We start from the raw sequence: 23,861 nt of genomic DNA on the forward strand, positions 1-23,861 counted from the left end.
AAAAAATACCATATTTTGCAATCATATACTCAGCCATGAAAATCAAGAATAGAAAATAACATATACACATATATTGTAGCAGGAGAGGGCTACTTCCGAGGCGACAGGTTGCAAAACTTTCACAACCTGGCTTCGCAAGTTCCTCTCCCTTTTTCTTGCTACTGATTAATATAGAGCCTGAAGCTTGGACTCACTTCGTCTCTTTAATATTGAAACTTTACTGTAGGAAATAACAAAAACACCAAGTTTCCAGTTGTTCTAATTTTAAATACAGATTTATGTATGATTATGTTCTTTATTCAAATGTATAAACTTTAATTTATCACAGTATGAATTATCTGATAAACAATAAATTCTTACTTCTATAATAATTACCAAATTTAACAATGCAGAATAATTGAAGAGAGAAATAATGTACGTTTACTTTTAATAAAGGAATACTTAATAATTTACTTTTACTTTTAATAAAAGAATACCTAATAAATTTAAATAGGAGAAGGGGCGGTAGCGTGGCTTTGTAACCTTTGCTACCAATGATGCCAATGAAATCTAATCTTATATACCAATGCTATAATTATTTAAAAACAACCAATATATCAACATTTTATTATTAAACATTTAGTTTCATAAATATAAATTAAGAATAATTACCAAAAGCAAAATTATTAAAGTCTTATACCTGAAATCTTCTTGACAAATTTAATCACTAATAATGTACTCGATATGCTGTGTATAAACTGCAACAAATTATATTTCATATAATACAAAAAAGGGAAATAACAAATTTATAACCTAAATGTCAAAAATCAGAACATTTATTTACAAAGAAAGGGAAACAACCTGCCCTACTACACAGGTACATGCATCTATTTTAAAATTTTGTAATGTGTGTACGTCAATCGCTATACTTGACCTAGGCCAAAAAACTGCAATAGGACGCACACGTGAGGTTAGATTATAAAAAGAAAAAAGTCTGAGACATTAGAACGGTTTTAAAAGGCTGTTATCCCCAAAATCAATTTTGAGAAGAGCTGACCAGCAGGTACCACACACAGAGAAAAAACGAAGCACAAATGATATGCAGAAAACAGCTACAGTCTCCACTCTTGGGATCCTTGGGTCACACCCTAACCCCGCCACGTCCAAAATAATAATGAAAATACTGGGTGTATGCAGTGTGCCTGATTTCGTCATTTCATCTCAGGAAAAGGTATATATATAGGTATGGAATCCAGCTCCTCCTGATTATATAGCAACTATAAGCACATAAACGAGCACATAAGAACACATTAAATATAAGCCACAGACAGCATATCTTCAAGGCAGGCAAACACAAAATAAACAAGCAAATTCGTTGAATTTATATCCCCCGCCGAGCACTGGTTATTACTAACACATCAACTGGAGACATAAGGCTTATTTACATAAATTTATCATGGCATTTAAATGTCCTTTTCGTATTGATGGTTCTCATAAAGTGTTGTTGAAATCAGTCCCATTTGGTATTGATGTTTCCCATAAAGTTTCATTGAATTCCAGCCGGTAGTTGCAGAGAAATAGCGCGGAAACGATTATTGCTTTATATGCATCCTGCATATCTAATCAAGGGCCATAACTCTTAGTTAAAGGATCTGACCGGAACAAGGGAACAACATGCGCATCTCCTCTTGGTATTGATGGTTCCCATAAATTGTCGTTGAATTCCAGTCAGTAGTTGCAGCGAAATAGCATGGAAACGATTATTGCTCTTTATGCATACTGCATAACTAATCAATGGCAATAACTCTAAGTTAAAGGGTCTGACCGAAACAAGACGACGATATGCGCATCCCTCTTCATATTGATGGTGCCCTTAAAGTTTTGTTGATTTTCAGCCAGTAGTTGCAGAGAACTAGCGCGGGAATGAAATTCGGACGGACGGACGGAAAGAAGGACGGACAGACAACGCCAGAACAATATACCCTCCCGATTCCATGGGCTTTGGATAATAAAAGATAGTAGATAAACTTTTTATATGCAAGCTTTAACTTTAAAGACACTGCATACAGTACAATAGAAAACAGTTCAACACACCACATAGAACACTTACATTTGAAACTACTCCCGGTCTGAATAATCCACATGAATTTGCCGTAATCAGTTGCTGTTCTTAACTCGTTCGAGAGACTATTCAAGACCTGGGTTGCTTCGTAGCAGTAGCTTTTCTTACCGTTAGTCGTATAACTTCTAGTGATATTTCTAAAAGAGTAATAAGATAAGGTTACTGAAATAAGTTCCTGAACATATTTTGGTAAAATATTTAATAAACCTTTTAAAAAAATTCATTTGCTAGTTGTCTTAATCTACTGATATATTATGTAACTTAAAAGAAGTTCTTATATGATGAGCTGTTTTCCTCAAGATCTATATTGCAGTTTTTCAAGTAAGTTTTTTTAGTTTTCTATTTTCTTCAAAAATGCCATACTAATGGACAATAGCTTAAATTTAAGTGAACAAAGGATTTGTAAATTAGGAATCTAGTGTTTTAATTTATGAATAAGTGGTAATTGTTTATTTACACACACATATATATAATATATGTGACTTATTTAAAGCAGATGGTTAGTCATTTTCTAGCAATTCTATGTAGACAGTTACATGGTGTCATGATGACTATTAAAGTGGGGCGAATCGTCTATAAACTGAGACGAAATTAGACAAATATCAGTTTAAATATTGATAACTTATCACTAAAATGTTCTTCAAAATAATAAAGGTAACAATTTATCCCATAAATATATACAAACATACATTTAATCTAATCACTTTATAATATTAATAACTTAAAATACGTTTTAAATGATAATTTTGAAGAAGGGCGAATCGTCACTAAATTTGAGAGAATCGTTATGGGGCGAATTGTCACTGAGGCGAATCATTATCAATTCATTATTAGTTGTGTTCAACCGATAATTATTTTTATTATTTGCGTATGTATCAAACGCACCGTGGGAAACGTGATGTAACAGTTCCGCTGTCATTGACGAAATAACCGGAAAAATTAAGAATGTGCTTTAAATTCCTAATAATGCCGACTTAGTCTTCAATTACTTATACGGTACTGTTATTTAAGGTAAGTTTTGGTTTCCAATTGTTGAAGTTCAATTCAAGTTTAACTTTTAATTCTGTAATTTGTAAGTGTTTCGGAAAAGATTTTTCATAATTTGCATCAATTATGTCAATATTATATCGATATGTTAACCCGATAAAGTTGCACTGAAAACTGATCAAATGGGTTAATTCGTTCTTAGTATTTATTTGTCTTGAGACTGCAAATTCTAACGTTTACAGTTCACTGTAAAGATGAATTTTTGTCCAGGTAGATATATTATTAGATTTACCTAAAATATATTTTTCAGGTTTTGTTTACTTTATGTTGTCTATTTTGGTTAGTAGCCAAACGTGCCTTTCATTTGTGAAACCTCAGATTTACATAACTTAAAGGTAGCTAGAATTATAAATATTATTTATGTACATGTTCAACTTGCACAGATCTATATTTAGCTTTCTATTTTTAGATAATGAATCACAGCTCACAATGATGTATATGTAAACATGTTGGCATGATAGTTTTGTCATATTTTAAAGTGTCTTCACAAAATTTAATTATTGATAATCAATATTTAGACTTAATCGAGAGTGCCGTTTGAAAAACTTAAAACATTATCTTTTCAGAAAAGCCAAAATGATGAGATCACTATTCAGAGTTCATGGAGAGTTCTGTGCCGCTCATCCACTTGAGGTGGTTGTTGCAACAGTAACAATTATCTCTAGTTTAATTTCCATGGGAACCACAATACATGTGGATCATGATAAAGTTTGTGGATGGAATTATGAATGTGCTAAAGCTCAGGTAAATTCATTTTATAAGCTCAACTATTTCAAGAATAGAGAGAGCTATTGTACTCATGCAGGTGAGTCATTACGCTTTGGTTAAGTTTTTGTGTGCAGTCTGTATTTGACGTAAAGGGAATTGGATTTAATTTCACACCTAATGGCTTATTTCAGAGTACATTAGGAGGTCACTATCCATAACTCTAACATGGATTCTGGCAGAATTACAAATGCAACCCTGTTTAAACTTTAAAAAAGAAAGTTCTTCATTATCCAAGCAATTGTTTTCTATCAAGTGTTAAAAGTAGTCGAAGGCTGTCCTACTGTCAGCTCTTGATGAACAATATTGTATACCAAGTTTTTAAGGTGGTAAAAGAATAAAGATGATGTAGGTACATGTAGCTTTTTGTGCAACCCAGGGCTCGAGCTAGTGGGCGATTTGGGCGAAATAGTCACCAAATTCCGTGTGACTTCGCCAACATCCTACATGAAAGCGAAGATGAAGTCGTCCGATTTTATTGATCCATTATTGAAAATTACCAACAATAACAATAACTGTGAATAACATGTTGTGTGTGTTTGCTTTGTTTACCCTCGCCGTCAGAAAAAGGGACTGTCATGCAACTCAATCAACGCGAAATGTCATTAATCCGTTTGTTTACCAACATGTCATAAAAGTCTAATTAACAGACACTTGAGGAACAATTAGACTCCGCCCCCGGCGAGATTTCCAATACGTGCGAGAAACCAATCGTAATTCACGTTTTAATCGAGGCGGTATTATTAAACCAATCATTAAATCGCTAACATACAACTACCCGTAACAATTATTTATGATGGACGGATCAAACGTCAATTAAATTTTCACAATCGAATGATTAGGACCGCTCGACATATAAATGTAACGGTAATTTTAAATGAAAGTTATGATAACCTTTTTTGTCAACGAGTTAAATTTGATAAAATTGACGGCATATTACAGTGTACTTATTACAAATGAAGTTAAATTAAAGATCGTTTCTTTCGTTATCTACTTTCATTTTCTTTACAACATAAGTGAATATGAATATAATGTCCGGCGCAAGCTTTTTAATAGCAAATCAGAAGGGAATAACTGTTAATCCACCCATGATATGATCCATGATAGGAATCAACTATGGCTTTTTTATCTTCATTTAATGCAATGGTTGCATTACATGATACTCATTCTTATTACTTGTTTCAAACTACTTTTAACCCTTTACCACATATATACGCGAAACAACGCACTTTCGACCCCCCCTTTTTTTTAGGCCTCAAATAGTGAAAAAATGGTCCTATTTGGGCCCCAAACATAAGTTTTCGTTTGAGAAATGTTGCTTAAAAAATTGAGCACTTTTTCGGCGCCGCCCCCCATCCAAAAGATACATCAGGGGGTTGCCAGAAGGGGGATGTGCCCCCTTCTGTTAGGGGGGTTTGAAGGGGGGCGGAGTCCCCCTCATCGCCAAGAAAATTTTGGACTTGTGAGAGGCTAAAAATGACCCCAGGTCAATCATAATGTAACGTTTTACAAACGCTGAAAAGCCTTTGACTCTATCTCAATCCCTTGAGCAGTTGCAGCACTTTGAAATAAATTTTGATGGAAAAAATCGAGGCAAAATAGTGATTTTTGGCAATTTTGAGATGTCCCCTCGTTGCCATGGTAACAGGAAATTTAAGACTGAGCATGTCGTTACAAAGGCAATGGTCTAGTCAACATTTGTGCCAAGTTTGATAAGTATTGAAGCATTTTTCATAGTTTCATAGCAGTTTGAACTTGTAACAGGAGGCTTTTCAGTGAAAACGGCCATTTTTCACAATATGCTCATGGGGGAAAGGGTTAAATTAAAATTGAATATTCTGTTGTAACACAAATCCAATTCATTTTATAAGATATGTACAGTGAGTCAACATAATTGCGATAACATACAACATACATTGATAAATGAATCTCGTCACTTCTCCCTAAAGCCTCCCCTTATGTCAGATATTTTTTTTCTAAATCTTATCACAGTTTATGTTAAACTAGACGTTAATGGCAAAACTTTATGTTTCTTTTGTATTTTTCATTTCAGAAATTAAGTAGATCTGATATGATTGTTCTTTCATTCGGAAGATGTGTAGCCTTAGTTTATATATACATGCAGTTCAGAAATCTACGCAGATTGGGTGCCAAACATCTTCTAGGTATAACCATATGAATATTTATCTTATCTTAAATAAAGTATTGCTCAAATTTTACATCTTTGGTTCTCAAGATCATGAAATTATCTTGGGTTATTACATCATTATTGATTAAGTTAACAAATAGTAAATTTTAAAGGTTATCACTTATAAATCCAATAAATTTAAGTTGTCCTGTAACTAAATTAAAAGTTACATCTGATAAAATGTTCAAAAGTTCTTGTGAATGATATGAAATGCATTATTGTAATGTCATAAACATTATACATTAGCTCATAGTTTTTACAATAATTATATTTGGTGACCTAACAGAGGGATGGTTGTTCTACTTTTGGATGACATTCACCTATACATGTATGTCACTATATGTATGTGAAAATATTATGCATAGGGGCAGTGTATGTATAGGGAATGTTATAATTTATAAATGGTATGATTGATGACTGGAATGATTAATATTCACTATTGTTGATCTCATATTGCAGGAATATCTGGAGTGTTCACAATATTTTCAAGTTTTGTCTTCTGTATAGCATTTGTGAAAATGTTCGGAAACACTATTTCTGGATTATAGTAAGTTAGATTTGTTGTATACTGTAAAATTCCTATTAAATGCCCCCGTAGGGGTGTCATCGATTCAATCCATATCGGTGTATCAACGATCTTTGTTATCCGATTCGATATTGATTCCATTTTTTAAATATCGGATATCGAATGCACATATAATTTCTAGCTAAAGAGACTTCAGCGAACAGGTTTTATAGAACTGACAGACCTGTTTACTGTCGCAAAACATCAAAATAAAAGCGACATATAAAGTTATGAATGCAAGAAACATTTTTTTTTCTAAAATGAAAACAGAAATCAATGCCAAAGTTACCTCCCAGTGTCTCTAACGAATGCTGCCTAATTTCGTTGTAATCTTGCACGTCTGCTAAGTGGAGTTGTAGAAATGCCAAGAAAAATTTGTCAGTGTTCCTTTGTAAAAATTATGATTACAAAATGTTAAACTTAAATAATTATTCAGGTTCTACACACTATAATTTGCCAATTAAACCCGGCTTAATTGGAACGGCAAGGACAGGATTTAGCATGATCCGTTACTACGTAATAGCAACAACAACAACTAAAGTAAAATGGAAAAGGCTTTAAACTTTATAGTTACTAGTCATTAATTTTCACTTATAGCTATATGATTAAAAAGAAACAAATTGTTCAGTTTTCATAGTTTATCTTTTTTGCATTTTTAACTGCTTTGTCAGTGTCCTTAGGAAACATTTAAAAAGACTTGAAAGCTAAAATTTAGCCTGGCAATCGATATATCGCTGTATCGCCGATAATTCATTACCGATATATCAATACAAAAATCCTTATCGATGACACCTCTATGCCCCCGGGGCTAAACATTTTTCTAAAGGGCGGCTTTTATTAAAACACAGTTTTTTCTAAATCCAAAAATCATTCTAAATAGATTTTGTGTAACTGTTTATTAGAAATTTTATGATATATTATATTCAGCCATGACCTCTCCCTCTGTCTTAACAAGTAAAACATGCACCATTGTTTAATAACAGTAATGATTTACGTTTTTTTCCGATAAATTTGTAATTGTCAAAGATTTTTATAAAGTCAAAAAAGGTAAACAGGCTTTGAAAAAAATAATCAGTTGTGAATTGTATGGGGAGGAGACTGTAAATTAGTTAATTAACAGAAGTAATTTTCTTCTAAGTGAATCTCTTGTAAGTGATTAAATTCTTTGTAAACCTCTTAAAGGCAATGCAGTAAATGTGAAAGATACCTTGCAGTGCTTTTGTAGGGCAATAATTTGTTTCATTATTCCCCTCACAAAAATTTATATATCACCCCCACCATTGTATTGCAAAAGTGGAACAGAAAGGTATGTGGTGGTTTGTAAAGATAATGGTATTATATCACAGTCTGGACAAATGGACTGATTTATCTGTTTATAAGTAAATTTTCCCTTCATCCCCTCTTTGGCACAATTATGCCCTCTATGGGCCTTACCTTCATTCCTCTTAAAGTGAACAAAAGTACTGCATTGGTAAGGAGATGCAATATTTCTTAATCCAATCACAAACTAATGGTGTTTTATGGTCATTTTTTCAGTGAGGCATTACCATTTTTCTTGTTCCTAATTGATCTATCGAAGGCAAGTGCGCTGGCTGTGTTTGCACTGAGCTCAACCAGTAGAGAAGACATACAGACAAATATTGGTAAAGGAATGGAGCTGCTGGGCCCAGCAATCACTCTAGATGCTATTGTAGAAACACTGGCTATAGGGCTGGGTACCATCTCGGGTAATAACTTTTTGTTCTGTCAGCTGTAAATTTTGTGAGTTTATGTCATATGGTCAGGCAAGTACATGTAAAAATCTTACACAAGCTACACTGAAATTAGCATATGTAATTTAAATTATTATTCAATTTATTGTAACATTATAAAATCCATGTTTCTCTTTCTAAATAAATAAATATATATTTATTCGTTTCTGTGGCATAATGTGCCTTTAATGGATTTTGCGTAAGTCACCTTTATTGGATTTTGCTTAAATGTGCCTTAAAAGGATTTTGCTTTAATGTGCCTTTAATGGATTTTGCTTTAGGATGCCATTAATGGATTTTTCTTTGATTGACCTTTTATGGATTATTCTTTAGTGTGCCTTTAATGGATTTTGCTTTAGTGTGCATTTAATGGATTTTGCTTTAATGGGCCTTTAACCGTTTTTCCTTGTTGTTTCAGGTGTACAGCAGTTGGGAACAATGTGTAGTTTTGGATGTCTCTCTGTCATATCAAACTATGTCGCCTTCATGACCTTCTATCCAGCTTGTTTGTCTCTTGTTCTTGAAGTAAGTATTCTTAACTTAAGGCAGGGCGTGCTCCCATTAATGGAAGTTTGGGAGTCATTTTACTCCTGGACTTTTGCTTGTGACTTCCATTCTATTAATAGTATTGTGATTTCCTTTACCTATATCATGTGATTTACATAGAGGTTTTGTAGTCTCTGACTTGCAAATTTAAGACGAGTATTGGTCAAGTAGTTTCAGTGTCTGCCTTTCATTCCAAGGATTATGGGTTTGAGCCCTACTTGCGTCATTGCATTGTTTTTTCCATGGTAATGACACCAGTATAAGTTAGCTCCAGGAATTAGAACTTTGTTCATAATCATAATTAACAAATGATAATTTCTAATGAATAAGGTGCGGGTGCAAATTATTTAACAGACTTTTTTCAGTGATAAAGCCACAAGTAAAAAGTACATACAGTGCAAGTAAGGTAAAATTGCTCTACAGTCAAAGGAAAGATTATTAAGTGTCATAATTAATTATAAAAATATAACTTTGATACTAACGATAATAATTATAATAACATTTCAGTTAACTGTAAGTCGTAGTGTACCAAGTTCTGTTCAGGAGTATAAGCACATGGCGGAGGAATTTATGTTAGAATATGAGGAGAAAAAGCCCAACCCTGTCATACAGAGGGTTAAAATTATCATGGTAAGCTCCCAATTTTTGTTGACCTACAGAAATTTATGTTTTGATGACTTTTAAGCTAACTCGTAACCTGGTAAATTTTTTTTTAAAAATCCATTTGCCCTGTTTGAATTTGAAATAGTCTGTTGATAAATTAACAGATTCAATACTGTAATTCAGAAAAAGAGATATGATAAATATAGGTTAAGCCTCTTAATTGAAGTGTGGTAACTTGGAGGTAAATTTCTTCCTAACAGTGTATCTACCTTATTATTCCTAAACATTCCCCCCACAACTTTGTGGGTTGGTTTGGGGTATATAGATTTGCGCCTGTCTGCCAGTCATGCTTTCCATCTTAGCACTGACAAAACAGTGGCATGTTGTAGTATCTTTGTCCTTATATACACATATTTCTAGTTATATATAGATTTTGTTATATGAATTTTTCAATATCTTGACAGAGTGCCGGTCTTGCAGTGGTTCATATTCACAGTCGTCTTGTTACTAAAAATAGCATGGCTGGTACTACAGATCTATCTGAGGGCGACATGGAGTACCGGGAGCCAGAGATGACTATATGGCAGTTCTATTTATATAGGTAGGTGGAAATTATTCATTTATATTGATGAAATAGATTTGTGACCCAGTGGCAACATGCTAGTCTCACAATTCAGGGGTTGCAAGTTTGATCCCCCAACACTAGTGCTCTCATTACTTTGAGGAAACCTTTGAAACCGAGGTCTTGTGTATGGGAGATTGATCTACAATGGGCATGTAAAAGGGTTTCCTATGGAATGGGTAGACAGTTGTATCCATTCACAACCCTGCAAAAACTGTCTTCATTGGGCTTTGCAGATAATGTAAACCTGGCAGCTAGTGTAGGCGTGGCATATAGTATATTTTAACTTAATTCTACAATAGTAAACCAAAAACAAGACTGAGACAAGACTCTATCAGTGTTTATGATTTATCTATAAACTTTCAGTAAAGATTTAAACTTTAACCTCCACTTTTTGTACAATAGATAAACTTTTTTTTGTTCATTGTAGACTTTAAATTGACATTATGCCAGAGAAGGGATTGCTCTGCCCACTGATTCACATGACCTGGTCATTCAGAACCTTAGAAAAAAAGACGGTACCGACGTTTACGCGAAACTGTCATGCCACTTAAGTGACTAATGAATAAACCTTATATAATTTGGTCTATGCTTTTATTGGATAGTTCAATGTATTATGGTATTCAAAAAAGTAACAACTGCATTCACGAATTAATGATGAATAATACGTTTGGCAAGGATCTTGTTATATTTCTCGCTGACTTCAAGGAAGATGTTACTGACAAAATATCATTTTAGTCAACAAATTCAAAGATAGTTAAAATTGATGAAGCGGAACATATAAAAGTAAAATTATATCAATGAAACAGTAACATTTACAAATAATTTTTGGGGTTTTATGTGCGAAATCACTTATATGTAATGCATTTGTGCATAAATTGTCAAAATTAAATGAGAAAATTGCCCTTTCGTAACTTTGTAGTATGATATATGATTATATACATATTTGTACATTAGATATTTTCGTGATAATATTATTCACTTCAAAATAAGTTTCGCATATACCAGACCTCGGCTTTAAATTAAATCTGTGATCAGATATGATGTTATTGAAGCAGATGTATTTTAATATTTAATCTTAATTCATTGAGCTTTAATAGAAATATTTAGATAGGATAATTTCACCTAAAATATTTATTGCATATTCTCTCATTTTATTTGCAAGTACTTCTTTCTACTGCAGCATTTTATTGTTAACGAACAAAAAATGTCATATCATCTGGATAATCTGAGACCTTATAATATATTATGTGATTATGAATTGATTATGAATTGAAATAATTGTAATGAAGGAAGGAATAGAGAATTTGTTTAAACTTTTTCCTTGTTTAATGCAATGTGGTATAGCCAGTTTTAATTTTTGTACCTGCTATATAACTTATCATCTTCATAATATAGAAAGTTACTGATATTTTTGTTTTTGTAAAATGAACTAACTGACTCCATCAATCAATATGTCAGGATATTTTGTAACTTAGATATACTGTTTTAATAGCTTTAAATTGACAAAAAAATCAAAATAATTTCACTATAAATACGGCTGCACCATTGTGTTATACAAATAGCTTGTCTAAGGAAAATGGCGGACTTCTCAGACATCTTAGCGTGAAACTGATAACGGTCGCCAATTGGCTTATCTGTAAGACCCCTGCCAGCTTGATTGACAGACGACGTAATGTCAATTCCAAGAGAAGTTTTGAAATTATGAACATGTAGCTTTTTAGGAAGCTGCAAACACAGCATTTCATGTTGATTTATTGTCTTAAATCATGTTGTTGTTGTTTTTTTATGTAACAGGATGTTTGCAGTACATATAGACTATGGTTTAACATTGTTGTTGGGGCTGGTGTTACTGATAAAGTATGTCTACGTGGACAGACATACAGACTTATTGGATATTAAACATACCATAGAGTTACATAGAAGCATGAGTTCTACAGTGGCGTGTACACAGACTGAAAATAATGAAACTACAGGTGATTTCCACATAGTGTTCTGAATTTCGCTCAAAAATGTTGTAGATTTTGAGTTTTTAGCTCGACTATTCGAAGAATATGAGAGCTATTGTAGTCACCCCGGCGTCAGGGTCCGCGTCGGCGTCTGCGTTGGTTAAAGTTTTTTGTAAAGTCAAATATCTCAATCATTACTTGAGATATTCAATTGAAACTTACAATACTTATTTATAGTAACAAGGTACATCAGATTGACAAGTTGGATAACTCTGCCTACAATATTGACAGAATTATGCCCCTTTTTAACTTAGAAATTTTGGTTAAAGTTTTTTGTAAAGTCAAATATCTCAATTATTGCTTGAGATATTCAATTGAAACTTACAATACTTATTTATAGTAACAAGGTACATCAGATTGACAAGTTGGATAACTCTGCCTACAATATTGACAGAATTATGCCCCTTTTTAACTTAGAAATTTTGGTTAAAGTTTTTTGTAAAGTCAAATATCTCAATTATTGCTTGAGATATTCAATTGAAACTTACAATTCCTTATTATAGTAACAAGGTACATCAGATTGACAAGTTGGATAACTCTGCCTACAATATTGACAGAATTATGCCCCTTTTTAACTTAGAAATTTTGGTTAAAGTTTTTTTGTAAAGTCAAATATCTCAATTATTGCTTGAGATATTCAATTGGAATTTAAAATACTTTTTTATAGTAACAATGTACATCAGTTTGCAAAATTGCATAACTCTGCCGGCAATATTTGCAGAATTATTTGCCCCTTTGAAACTTAGAAATTTTGGTTAAAGGTTAAAGGTCTTCAAAGATATTTACTTGAAACTTTACACATGCACTTAGGGTCATAATTGGAGGGTCATAATTGTATGTCACTGACCAAGTTCCATAACTCTATCTTGCATTAAGGCTGATTCATATCCCCTTTTCTACTTGTCTCTTGGTTAATGTTTACATGCAAGTTTTACATATCTCAATAACTATTAAAGAATTTATTTAATACTTCACATATGCATTTAGGGTCATAACTGTAGGTCACTGACAAAGATCCATAATTCTATCTTGCATTTAGGCTGATTTTTCTCCCCTTTTTCAACTTAGAAATTCATGGTAAAGTTTTGCTTGTAAGCTGTTATCTCAATTACTACTGAAGGGTTTGTGCTTTTTTTTGGACAATTTTATGCATTCATAATAATAAAGCAGTGATTTACTTGATAAAACATCTTAATTAGAAGCCTTTGTACCTTTTCTGTCAAATTTATGTATTCATAGGTAATAAGTATTATTATACTCAATAAAACACCCTTGTGACATTACCTTCCGAATAGTCAAGCCAAAACTGTATAATTAGACTCTCTCTAAGGCCTATAACATGAATTTATTAAAAAAAATTAGCCCTTTTGTGATCTTAAAAAATTAAACATTATCAAGGCTCTTTTACTATCAAGCACTTAGAATAGTCGAGCGTGCTGTCCTACCGACAGCTCATGTTATGTTTTTTTTGTAATGTTGAATTTGTTTTTATACGTTTCTTTGATCCTATGTTATTTCTTTAGATTTAGGAGATTATTTAATGGTGTACCTCATCGTAAAGTTTGGTATTTATTTTTCTTATAAAGATTAAAATCTATTTAAAGGGCACTGATTTTTTTTTAGCTCACCTGTCACAAAGTGACAGGGTGAGCTTTTGTGATCGCTTTTCGTCCGGCGTCCGTCTGTCGTCCGTCCGTAAACTTATGCTTTAAATGACATCTCCTCATAAACCACTGAGCCAATTTCATCCAAACTTCACAGGAATGTTCCTTTGGTGGTCACCTTTAAAAATTGTTCAAAGAATTTAATTCCATGCAGAACTCTGGTTGCCATGGCAACCGAAAGAAAAATCTTTAAATATCTTCTTTTAAACAACCCTAAGAGCTAGAGCTTAGATATTTGGCATGAAACATCTTCTAGTGTGCAGGGTTGTTATTAACTTTTTTTGCAGAAGGTTTGTTTTGAACTTGAGGGCGGTCATTTCTGTCTTTATCATGCATAACAAAGAGTGTTTTCTTAATTTTGAGGCGGCCCATAATGCATTTGAGACAGGCATTTTGGCCGCCTGCCGCCTCTTAATGACAACCCTGAGTGTGTGTCTACCAAGTTTGTTCAAATAAAAGCCCTGGGGTCAAAATTGGCCCCGCCCCAGGGGGTCATTGATTTTCCCTATATGCATATAGTAAAAACTTAAAAATCTTCTTTTAAAGAACCCAAAGAGCTAGAGCTAAGATATTTGGCATGAAACATCTTCTAGTGAGTGTCTACCAAGTTTGTTCAAATAAAAGCCCTGGGGTCAAAATTGGCCCCGCCCGGGGGGGGGGGGGTCATTGATTTTCCCTATATGCATATAGTAAAAACTTAAAAAATCTTCTTTTAAAGAACCGTAAAGAGCTAGAGCTTAGATATTAAGCATGAAACATCTTCTAGTGAATGTCTACCAAGTTTGTTCAAATAAAAGCCCTTGGGTCAAAATTGGCCCCGCCCAGGGGGTCATTGATTTTCCCTATATGCATATAGTAAAAACTTAAAAAATCTTCTTTTAAAGAACCCAAAGAGCTAGAGCTAAGATATTAAGCATGAAACATCTTCTAGTGAGTGTTTACCAAGTTTGTTCAAATAAAAGCCCTGGGGTCAAAATTGGCCCCGCCCCGGGGGTCATTGATTTTCCCTATATGCATATAGTAAAAACTTAAAAAATCTTCTTTTAAAGAACCATAAGAGCTAGAGCTTAGATATTTGGCATGAAACATCTTCTAGTGAATGTCTACCAAGTTTGTTCAAATAAAAGCCCTGGGGTCAAAATTGACCCCGCCCCAGGGGGTCATTGATTTTCCCTATATGCATATAGTAAAAACTTAAAAAATCTTGTTTTAAAGAACCCAAAGAGCTAGAGCTAAGATATTTAGCATGAAACATCTTCTAATGAGTGTCTACCAAGTTTGTTCAAATAAAAGCCCTGGGGTCAAAATTGGCCCCGCCCCGGGGGGTCATTGATTTTCCCTTTATGCATATAGTAAAAACTTAAAAAATCTTCTTTTAAAGAACTCAATAAGCTAGAGCTAAGGTATTTAGCATGAAACATGTTCTAATGGGTGTCTACCAAGTATGTTCAAATAAAAGCCCTGGGGTCAAAACTGGCCCCGCACGGGGGTCATTGATTTTCCTTATATGTGTATAGCAAAAACTTAAAAATCTTCTTTGAAAAAACCCAAATAGCTAGAGTTTAGATATTAAGCATGAAACATCTTTAAGTAAATATCTACAAAGTATGTTTAAATAAAAGCCCGGGGGTCAAAACTGGCCCTGCCCCAGGGGTGTCATTGTTTTTAACTATATGTGTATAGTAAAAACTTCAAAAATCTTCTTTTAAAAAACCCAATGAGCTAGAACTTAGATGTTTAGCATGAAACATCTTCTTATGGGTGTCTACCAAGTCTGTTCAAATAAACAAATAAAAGCCCTTGGGTAAAAATTGGCCCGGGGGTGGGGGGGGGGGCCTATATACAGGTGAGCGACCTCAGGGCCATCATGGCCCTCTTGTTTAAATGGAAGATCTGAAATATTATTCACAGATTCATGTATAGTTAGATGTACGTCTGGACCAATAAATGATTTGCAACATTTCAGATTATTCTTTCACACTGTTTGCAGAATATATCATTTTAATTGCACAAAATGATCCAATAAATGAAAGGTTTGCAACATTTTTCACTCAAATATGATTGAAGTTTTATATCATGTTACAGATTCAGAGGAAAATATTCGGACATCATTTTCCCTCGGTGATGACGATGATGAGAATGATGATACAATGGTTGATAGTAAAGGTACGCAGACTGCTGCCCTCCAGTCACTCTCTCCGTTGAAGAGATTAGTGAGTTATGAAGAACCGAGGTCCCTGAAACAGTGCATCGAAATATTGAAATCTGACGTAAGTTTTGTGTAAGATTTTCTCACTTTGAAAAAAATCAAATTTAGGGTGAAAACTTTCTGCATAGCTTTAGGATTATATAATTTTAGTGATTGTCAGATATTGAAAGAGCTCCACTGAGGTCTAAAACATAAAATTTGAACAACTGGGGCACTTGAAATGAAAAAATGAAAAAGAACATAAAAGAAATATACTGAAATTAAATTGCAAGTCAGAATTTAATGCATTTTTTAGCCAGATTTGACTTAAAATTATATGGCAGTGCTGTTGTATCCATTTGTAGAGTGGTTTGGATAGCCATTGAATAAAACCAATATTACACTTGTGTAATAAAACTTTGACATGATGTCATTTGCATTATATACAGGCGCACTAATTTTAGCATTCACTATAGGCATATCAATGAAAAAAGATTCTTTTTAACTGTTTTTGATATGTGATTAAAAGAATACCAGTTTTATATTCGTGTAGATTCAATACTTATTTATTTGAACTCATTGATTTAAGCAATATTACGCTGGTCAGAGGCTCGCATAGTATGATTTCGTTGATTTCATTAAACTTAATATTAAATATACACTCATTCAATATCCTCTATGTTTACACAGTGTACTATATTTGTATTTAGAATGGTGTTCAGGAGTTGACAGACGATGAGGTGAAATTATTGGTGGAGAAACGTCATATACCCTCGTACAAGCTTGAGGGTACCCTGGGAGATTATGAAAGGGGTGTGTCTGTTAGAAGGCAGATAATTGAGGATAAATTACAAACAGAAGATTCCATGACTTCTCTCCCATTTTCCAACTATGATTATACCTATGTAAGTTTGAATGACTGTTTTGATTTTTCAATTTTAAAATTGTCTTTTATTGACAAAGTGTTTTAATATTATATTAACTTTTTTAGTCCCAGAACTCCCAGTGGTTTTTCTCACTTAATTGGGAAGAGAATTTAGCCTCATGATTTTGGGAAAATTTATTGTTGAAATTGTTAATTTGGGAAGTTAAAAAGCTGTTGTAAGTTCAGTATTTAGGAAAACTGGGTGATTTAAAAGAAAATTTTGACTGGGAAGAGGCCTTTTACAGGCCTCTAATATATAAGGTGAAAAATCACTGACTCCATTGAGGTTATAATTCTTAAAAAAATATAAATGAAATTCTTACATAAATCAAGTTAAAGACTTAAAATTTAAACATTTGCAGGGGTTGGTGATGAAATATACTCAGAAATAAATTGAATATCGATTTTTTGTGTGCAATTATTAGCCTGGTTTCAGTGAAATGCACTTTTTTGCTAATATTTGATTTGTATATTCAGGTGGATGGGGCATGTTGCGAGAATGTGATTGGTTACATGCCACTTCCTGTTGGTGTGGCTGGTCCCCTGCTTCTAGATGGACAAACATACATGGTTCCTATGGCAACAACAGAAGGCTGCCTAGTCGCTAGTACGAATCGGGGATGTAGAGCCCTTAGTGTAAGTGGTTGAAGATATTTTCTCATTCAGAAAATTGTAATAATCACAGATTTACAGTTATATCATCACCTTAGTGCAGTAACGGGTTAACTTCTTTTGAAATTATATAGGAGTTAACCCGTTACTGCACTAAGGTGACGATATGCTTATAGTTGTTTTCAGAATTTTTAAGATCATTTGTGAATATACTTATTGATGACATTGCAAGGAGATGAATTTCACTTTAGAATTACGAGATTCATGATTGATACTATCCCATACTTTCAATTTGTGTACTTGGCAGGCTATGTCTATTTTTTGTACAGATTATGTAATTCAGCCGTCTTTTAAAAGTGTTCTTGGTATCATCTATACATTTCTAGTGACTTAATTGGTTGAATGTTAACATTGATAATGAAATATCTATCCTGCCAGTATAGAACAAGGGCAGACCGGGTATTCATGCAGTATTTATAATTATATTTACAGCAAGGCGATGGTGTACACAGTCGGGTTATAGGTGATGGTATGTCAAGAGGTCCAGCAGTTCGATTTCCCTCCGCTATCAGAGCTAGGTATGTTACATGTATTGTCCTAGAGGGATAAATTGTTCTTAATATTACTTGTGTTTAGAAATTGCGATTTAAATAATGCTTTAAGAGCAGATGATTTTTTTGACCGATTATAAAAAACAAACTTTACTGAGTTTGGGTTGCTGAACCCCTTGAGGAGTCACACCCCTGACCCTTAATGCCACTTCTCTCCTTAACTGGAAGTGTTTTGTGAATAATTGCTTAAGACATGTTTTGTTCAGATTGCTAAAGTTCAGATCTACTTATTTCTTACATTAAGATCTGATTTCGACAGTATCCGTTTTGCCTTCATTGTGATTTGGTTTTCCCAGGAAAGCTATCTTAAGCAATGCAACCTAATCTTCCTTTACAGGTAGGCATTCGACGAAATATCAAAATATCCATGGAAGTAAAACAAATTGTTGATTTTTGGTAGAAGAAAAAAAACATGTTTGAAGTATTGTGAAAAAAAAGCACTGGCAATAATAGACTCAATTTTTAATGGTCAAGATTGTTTTGCCAGTTTACCTGCCAGTTACATGCACAATGCCATGTTTGTTCTCGAAATTGTGAAAATTACCTAAAAGTTGGTTTTCCAGACAATTAAGTTAGAAACAAGATGGCTTTCAAAATTATGAAAGCTCGCCGATTTTTGGCTGTTTGAAAGAAAATGAAAAGGTGATAAACTATTTGTGATCGTCAGATCCTAATGCATAGCTTTATTTGGGAGCTGATTTTAATCAGATTGTATGTAACCATGAAACATGATTTTTGTCTCAATTTTCAGTGAAGCAAAGTTATGGTTGGAGAATGGTGACAATTTTGATAAAGTGAAAGATGTTTTTAACTCTACTAGCAGGTAATATATCTGAATATTTATTGATATAAAAACAAGAGTTGTACTTCAGGTATATTCAGTTTTATATGAGCTGAGGTGTTGCAGTGTATTTCTGTTTGATATAAAATTAATGTCATCTCAAATATCTTAGTTAAATTTGTAAATAAAATAAAAGAGAAAAAAATAGGAATCAATTGCCGTCCTCAGACTAACTTTAAACTAACAAAAACTAAAATTTGATGGTTAAGGCATTGTGTTTCCAGCTTTTTCGAAAAATGCACTTGGCATTTTGAGATAGCAGAGAATTTTTAAAAGATGAAAAATTACATTACACAATTGTAAGTTGTGTGTGATGTGTATGGTCACATTACCTGTCTATTAATTACAAAAAAAAATCGGAACAGTTTATCTCAAAAGAAACAGTTAGGTCGGGAATAACATTCTGAAATAGGGAAAAAATAGACGTAATTTTGTTGGAATAAGGACTTGGCAACTGGTAATATGGCATAAAAACTTTGTAAGATGAAATGGACCGTGATGGGAAAACAAGTACAAGTATCTAACACAGAATGATAAGCTATTTAGCAGTAGTGTATTTACATTATGTTATGCTATTAAAGTACTTGTTTTACACCATTCTGTTTTGTAGGTTTGCTCGGTTACAGAGGGTACAGGCTATCCAAGCGGGAAGATTGTTGTATATACGTTTTGTTGCCTCCACTGGTGATGCTATGGGCATGAACATGTTGTCCAAGGTATTTGTCCTCTCCTGACTTATTTCTTAGTTTTTAGGGGCTTGTGGTCCAGACTTGAAAATTACTGACTTTGTAATGTTAGCCTTTCACTGTGCTGGTTTCAAATCAATTTTAAGGATTTTAGATAATTACAAGTAGTTAGTTATAAATATTTTGACATGTTATATGGCTGTTTATTAAGGGTTGTTTGGAGCAGCTTGGGTTATATTGCAAACAACCGTATATATGACCATAATTATAGCCTGTCAGTTATATTTATAACAAATTTATAATACAGCAAGCAACTTTTTTTAGAGAAAATATAAAGATTTCTACATGAATAGACAACAGCTGTGGATATAAAACTATATAAAAGTTATGATTATCCAATGAATGTTGTAGAAAATATCAGATAAAAATACTTATCTAATAATAATAATATCCAAGAAAACAAGAAATGAATGTCCATGGCTTTATTTCACTAAATGTTATAATTATATGTACATTGTAGGGTACAGAGAAGGTTCTACACACTTTACAAGAAGAATTTGCTGACCTTGAAATCATCAGCTTGAGTGGAAATATATGTACAGACAAAAAACCATCCGCAATAAATTGGTATGTTACAAGTATTTGTCAAATTGAACATTTTAAATGATTAGCAGTTATGCTTTTTTCAGTATAGTGAGATCTGCTTGGGTCGTCTCTTGTAGTAGCAAATTTAAACCTTTATCCTTACCATACTGAATATCAATCAGGGATAAAAAAACATTTATCATTTTTATGCAGAAAAAAATATGAAAAATATATTCAGAATTTAATTGGAAATTGATTTTTGTGCAATTCTTGACCAGACTTGAGTGTAAGTGTCAATCTATTTCTATGGAATTTTGTTGAAATAAAATTTTAATTTCTTTTACCTAAAATTAAAGTTTGCGGTAGATACAGTGTATATGTATTTTGAACCTTTGGTGAAATGGGTGTTTTTTCTTCCTTTATCCAGGATTGAAGGAAGGGGTAAATCTGTTGTTTGTGAAGCTATCATACCAGCAGATGTTGTAAAAAACACATTAAAGACTACAGTACCAGCCCTCGTAGATCTGAACATCAGTAAGAACCTGATAGGGTCGGCGATGGCAGGCAGTATAGGAGGGTATAACGCTCATGCTGCCAATATTGTAACTGCCATGTTTATAGCCACTGGACAGGTAAAACATAGTTCTACTTTTCTGATCTAAAGAATGTTATATTTGTAACTTGTCAAAAGATGAAAGTAATTAATGGTTAAATTGTTGAACATTGATGTTTTGGTCAACTTCAGTGATTGGTCCACGTAACCTAGGTAACTAACTAGGAATAACCAATTTCTTTGCAAGTGATAAGTTTCTTGATTCCTTTAAAAAAAATAAATTGATCTTATCAGATATTGAAAAGTTTCAGTTAAATATATCACACTGTTTGAAACTGAGTAAGAAATAGAATTTTATTTTATAATCATTAAATCCAAAGATTTAGCAAAAAAGAATGCGTAATGGATCAAAATTTTCTTTTTGTCATGCATAATATCATATAAATGAAATAAGTGTCATTTGGTGACAATTGAAATTTCTCACATCTTATTTTTTTTATTCATCAGGAATTCCTCGTAAAAATATGTAGCAATTATTTACATGAAGTATTATTTTTTACTTATAGGACCCAGCTCAGACAGTTGCCAGTAGTAACTGTATAACCCTGGTAGAGGCTACTGGTGAGAACAACGAGGACCTGTATATCACATGTACAATGCCCTCTGTAGAAGTAGGTACTGTAGGGGGAGGAACTATATTGCCACCGCAAGCAGCTTGTCTTAAGGTATGTCATACATGGATTGTTGCCACTTTAATGTAACATTCACCTTCTTCCTATAGTCTTCAATGTTCAAACAGCCTAGGAACGTGCTCATTATGGTGATTATGCATGGAGGGGCACCTGATGGCATCTTCAACTAGTAAAAGAATAAAAATCACAATAAAAACGTCGTTTGAATATTTGCTGCTACCACCAAGATCTGCACTCGTGGGGGCTCCAACCGTGATCACTCACTGGGCTTCTACGATCACCACGACAGCCCTCTTACTAGTGCCTGCATGGCTCCTGAGGGGCTTGTATCATGACAACATTTCAGTATAGGCCTGACGCTTCAGCATTATCCATTTTAAGGGTGTTGATGTGACATCTAACCGAACTTGTGTGTTGGTGGTTCTTATCAGGTGTCCCTAGTGCTTAAATTCATGCACACAGGTGCATCGAGGGTCGTCCTCTAGAACTTAACCTAGAAAGTTGCTCTATTATATGTACAATGTTGAAATAGTTAGATATTTTGATATAATTTTTATCACAAAACAAAAAATTATTATCTAAAGCTCAGTACATTTTTAAACCCTGTTTAACATTTTTGCTTTCTTGTTGATTCAGATGTTAGGGGTACACGGTTCAAGTGTAGACAATCCAGGAAGTAATGCCCAGCAACTGGCGCGTATAGTATGTGGTACGGTATTGGCGGGGGAACTTTCCTTGTTATCAGCATTAGCCGCGGGACATTTAGTCCGTAGTCATCTTAAACACAACAGGTAAAACTGAACCTTGATGGTATAGTTTTCATAAAGTTTGTCGGCCTTTTGGCTCAATATGGAGAGCACCAGAGAAGTAATCTTAAGGGTAGCTGGTTCAATCCTCGGGCAAGGTGAAATGTTCCTGTGACAGTTGATCTCGGTCACTTAGCTGAATATGAAGAGCATCAGATAAATAATCCAGGGGTTGATGGTACGATCCTCGGACGATGAGATATTTCTCGATGACGTTGATCTCAGATATTGAGTCATATGGTCATTTGTCACTCCCCATTAATTTAGAAATCATATAGGGATAAGTGGTCGTTCTGTTGGGGAGTTCAATTTGTAATTACAGGTTGATTATCCAGGAATGCCAGTTTGATGGACTGATGGTCAGAATATGATTCCAAATGTGTTTCTTTCACAAGCTTACCTGGTATCATCACTTTAATTAAGATTTAAGATCTTTCGGGCATTGAGAAAATAGGTGCTTATCTTGACTATTAACATTTATCATCATCCATGAATAAGCTAATGTACAAAATCATTCAAAATTAGTCATGTTTTTACTCCAAAGGCGTGATAATAAACTTTATAACAACTTGAAATTTGAAAAATTGTATGTTTTGAAAAATATGTTATTTTACCTTCTTAATTTTTCAGATCCAGTATTTCCGTAAATTCAATCCAGTCACCAGATGGCAAACGAGGACAGAGTTTTACATTGCCAAATTCTTCACAAGACAATTCGTGTAGCAATTCCTTTCAAAACTCTTCCGATATTGCCCGATTACGATGTTCACTGTCTCATACAAACAGTTTATCTAGTGTACGTCAAAATCTTAGTGAATTGCCGAAGAATCAAATATATAATGACAAGTGTATTGAAAAATCTAGTGAAAAATCCAGCAAACAAAACGAGAAACCAGACTCTAGTGGTGTCAGATCGAGGCACGATGATGAAGGCAGAAGACAGCGAGGTCGTACAAACAAAGACGATATTCAGTCATGCATAAAACATGTTTCCTAATGGTGTTTTAATTAGGTGTTTTAACAAATTGTTTACAAGGATATTTATTTATTCGTAAATAAGGTGCGTATATCATGTGAGATGTTTTGATTACTATGCTGCCTTATTTCTGTAAAGCTTGAAATGTAACAACAAGCTGTGTTCCGATAAATTCTAGGAATGGCAACAGGGATATCAACAAATAACTTTTGCGATGAAGTACCTGGATACTCTGAAGATTTCTAACTGTTAACTCTTTGCTATCCCTAGTTATTTTACTAAACCAAAATTGATGGGGCTCCATGGTCTTGTGGTTGAAGATCACTTCCACTGAAGTTCCAATCACTTGCCATTCACTGCTGTGGGTTCGAATCTTGCTAGCGACTTCAGTGTCTGCATGACACTATTATAGTTTATACTAAGGCATTATGTAATTTAAATGAGACTTAATATTTGAAATGGGACATTTCTTATAGAGATATTGTAAGACTTGTATTTCAGTCAGCTTATATAAAATGCTACTCT

The 23,861-nt window shown here is 33.6% G+C and overlaps 1 protein-coding gene across 1 annotated transcript; it reads left to right on the forward strand.

The window, feature by feature from the left end:
• Positions 1-2,955: 2,955 nt before the first annotated feature.
• Positions 2,956-23,730, forward strand: LOC132741263 (3-hydroxy-3-methylglutaryl-coenzyme A reductase-like). Its single transcript, XM_060729395.1, has 20 exons — positions 2,956-3,112; positions 3,715-3,892; positions 5,967-6,078; positions 6,561-6,648; positions 8,203-8,393; positions 8,836-8,942; positions 9,471-9,593; positions 10,031-10,167; positions 11,986-12,164; positions 15,947-16,131; positions 16,760-16,954; positions 17,452-17,610; positions 18,079-18,164; positions 18,949-19,020; positions 19,649-19,754; positions 20,245-20,351; positions 20,737-20,941; positions 21,429-21,587; positions 22,191-22,345; positions 22,991-23,730. Exons 2-20 carry the CDS (start codon positions 3,725-3,727, stop codon positions 23,355-23,357), a joined length of 2,901 nt encoding a protein of 966 aa, XP_060585378.1. The 5' UTR covers positions 2,956-3,112; positions 3,715-3,724; the 3' UTR covers positions 23,358-23,730.
• The last annotated feature ends 131 nt before the right edge of the window (positions 23,731-23,861 follow it).

This window comes from Ruditapes philippinarum, unplaced genomic scaffold, assembly GCF_026571515.1.
Source record: "Ruditapes philippinarum isolate M1 unplaced genomic scaffold, ASM2657151v2 ctg1593_1_1_1_1, whole genome shotgun sequence".
NCBI lineage: Eukaryota > Metazoa > Mollusca > Bivalvia > Venerida > Veneridae > Ruditapes > Ruditapes philippinarum.

Excerpts from the sequence above, each read along its gene's own strand:
- LOC132741263 (XM_060729395.1), top strand. The coding sequence starts at position 3,725 with ATGATGAGATCACTATTCAGAGTTCATGGAGAGTTCTGTGCCGCTCAT. Across the intron at positions 3,893-5,966 it reads ATGAATGTGCTAAAGCTCAG|AAATTAAGTAGATCTGATAT; the intron begins GTAAATTCATTT and ends TTTTCATTTCAG. Across the intron at positions 22,346-22,990 it reads AGTCATCTTAAACACAACAG|ATCCAGTATTTCCGTAAATT; the intron begins GTAAAACTGAAC and ends TTAATTTTTCAG.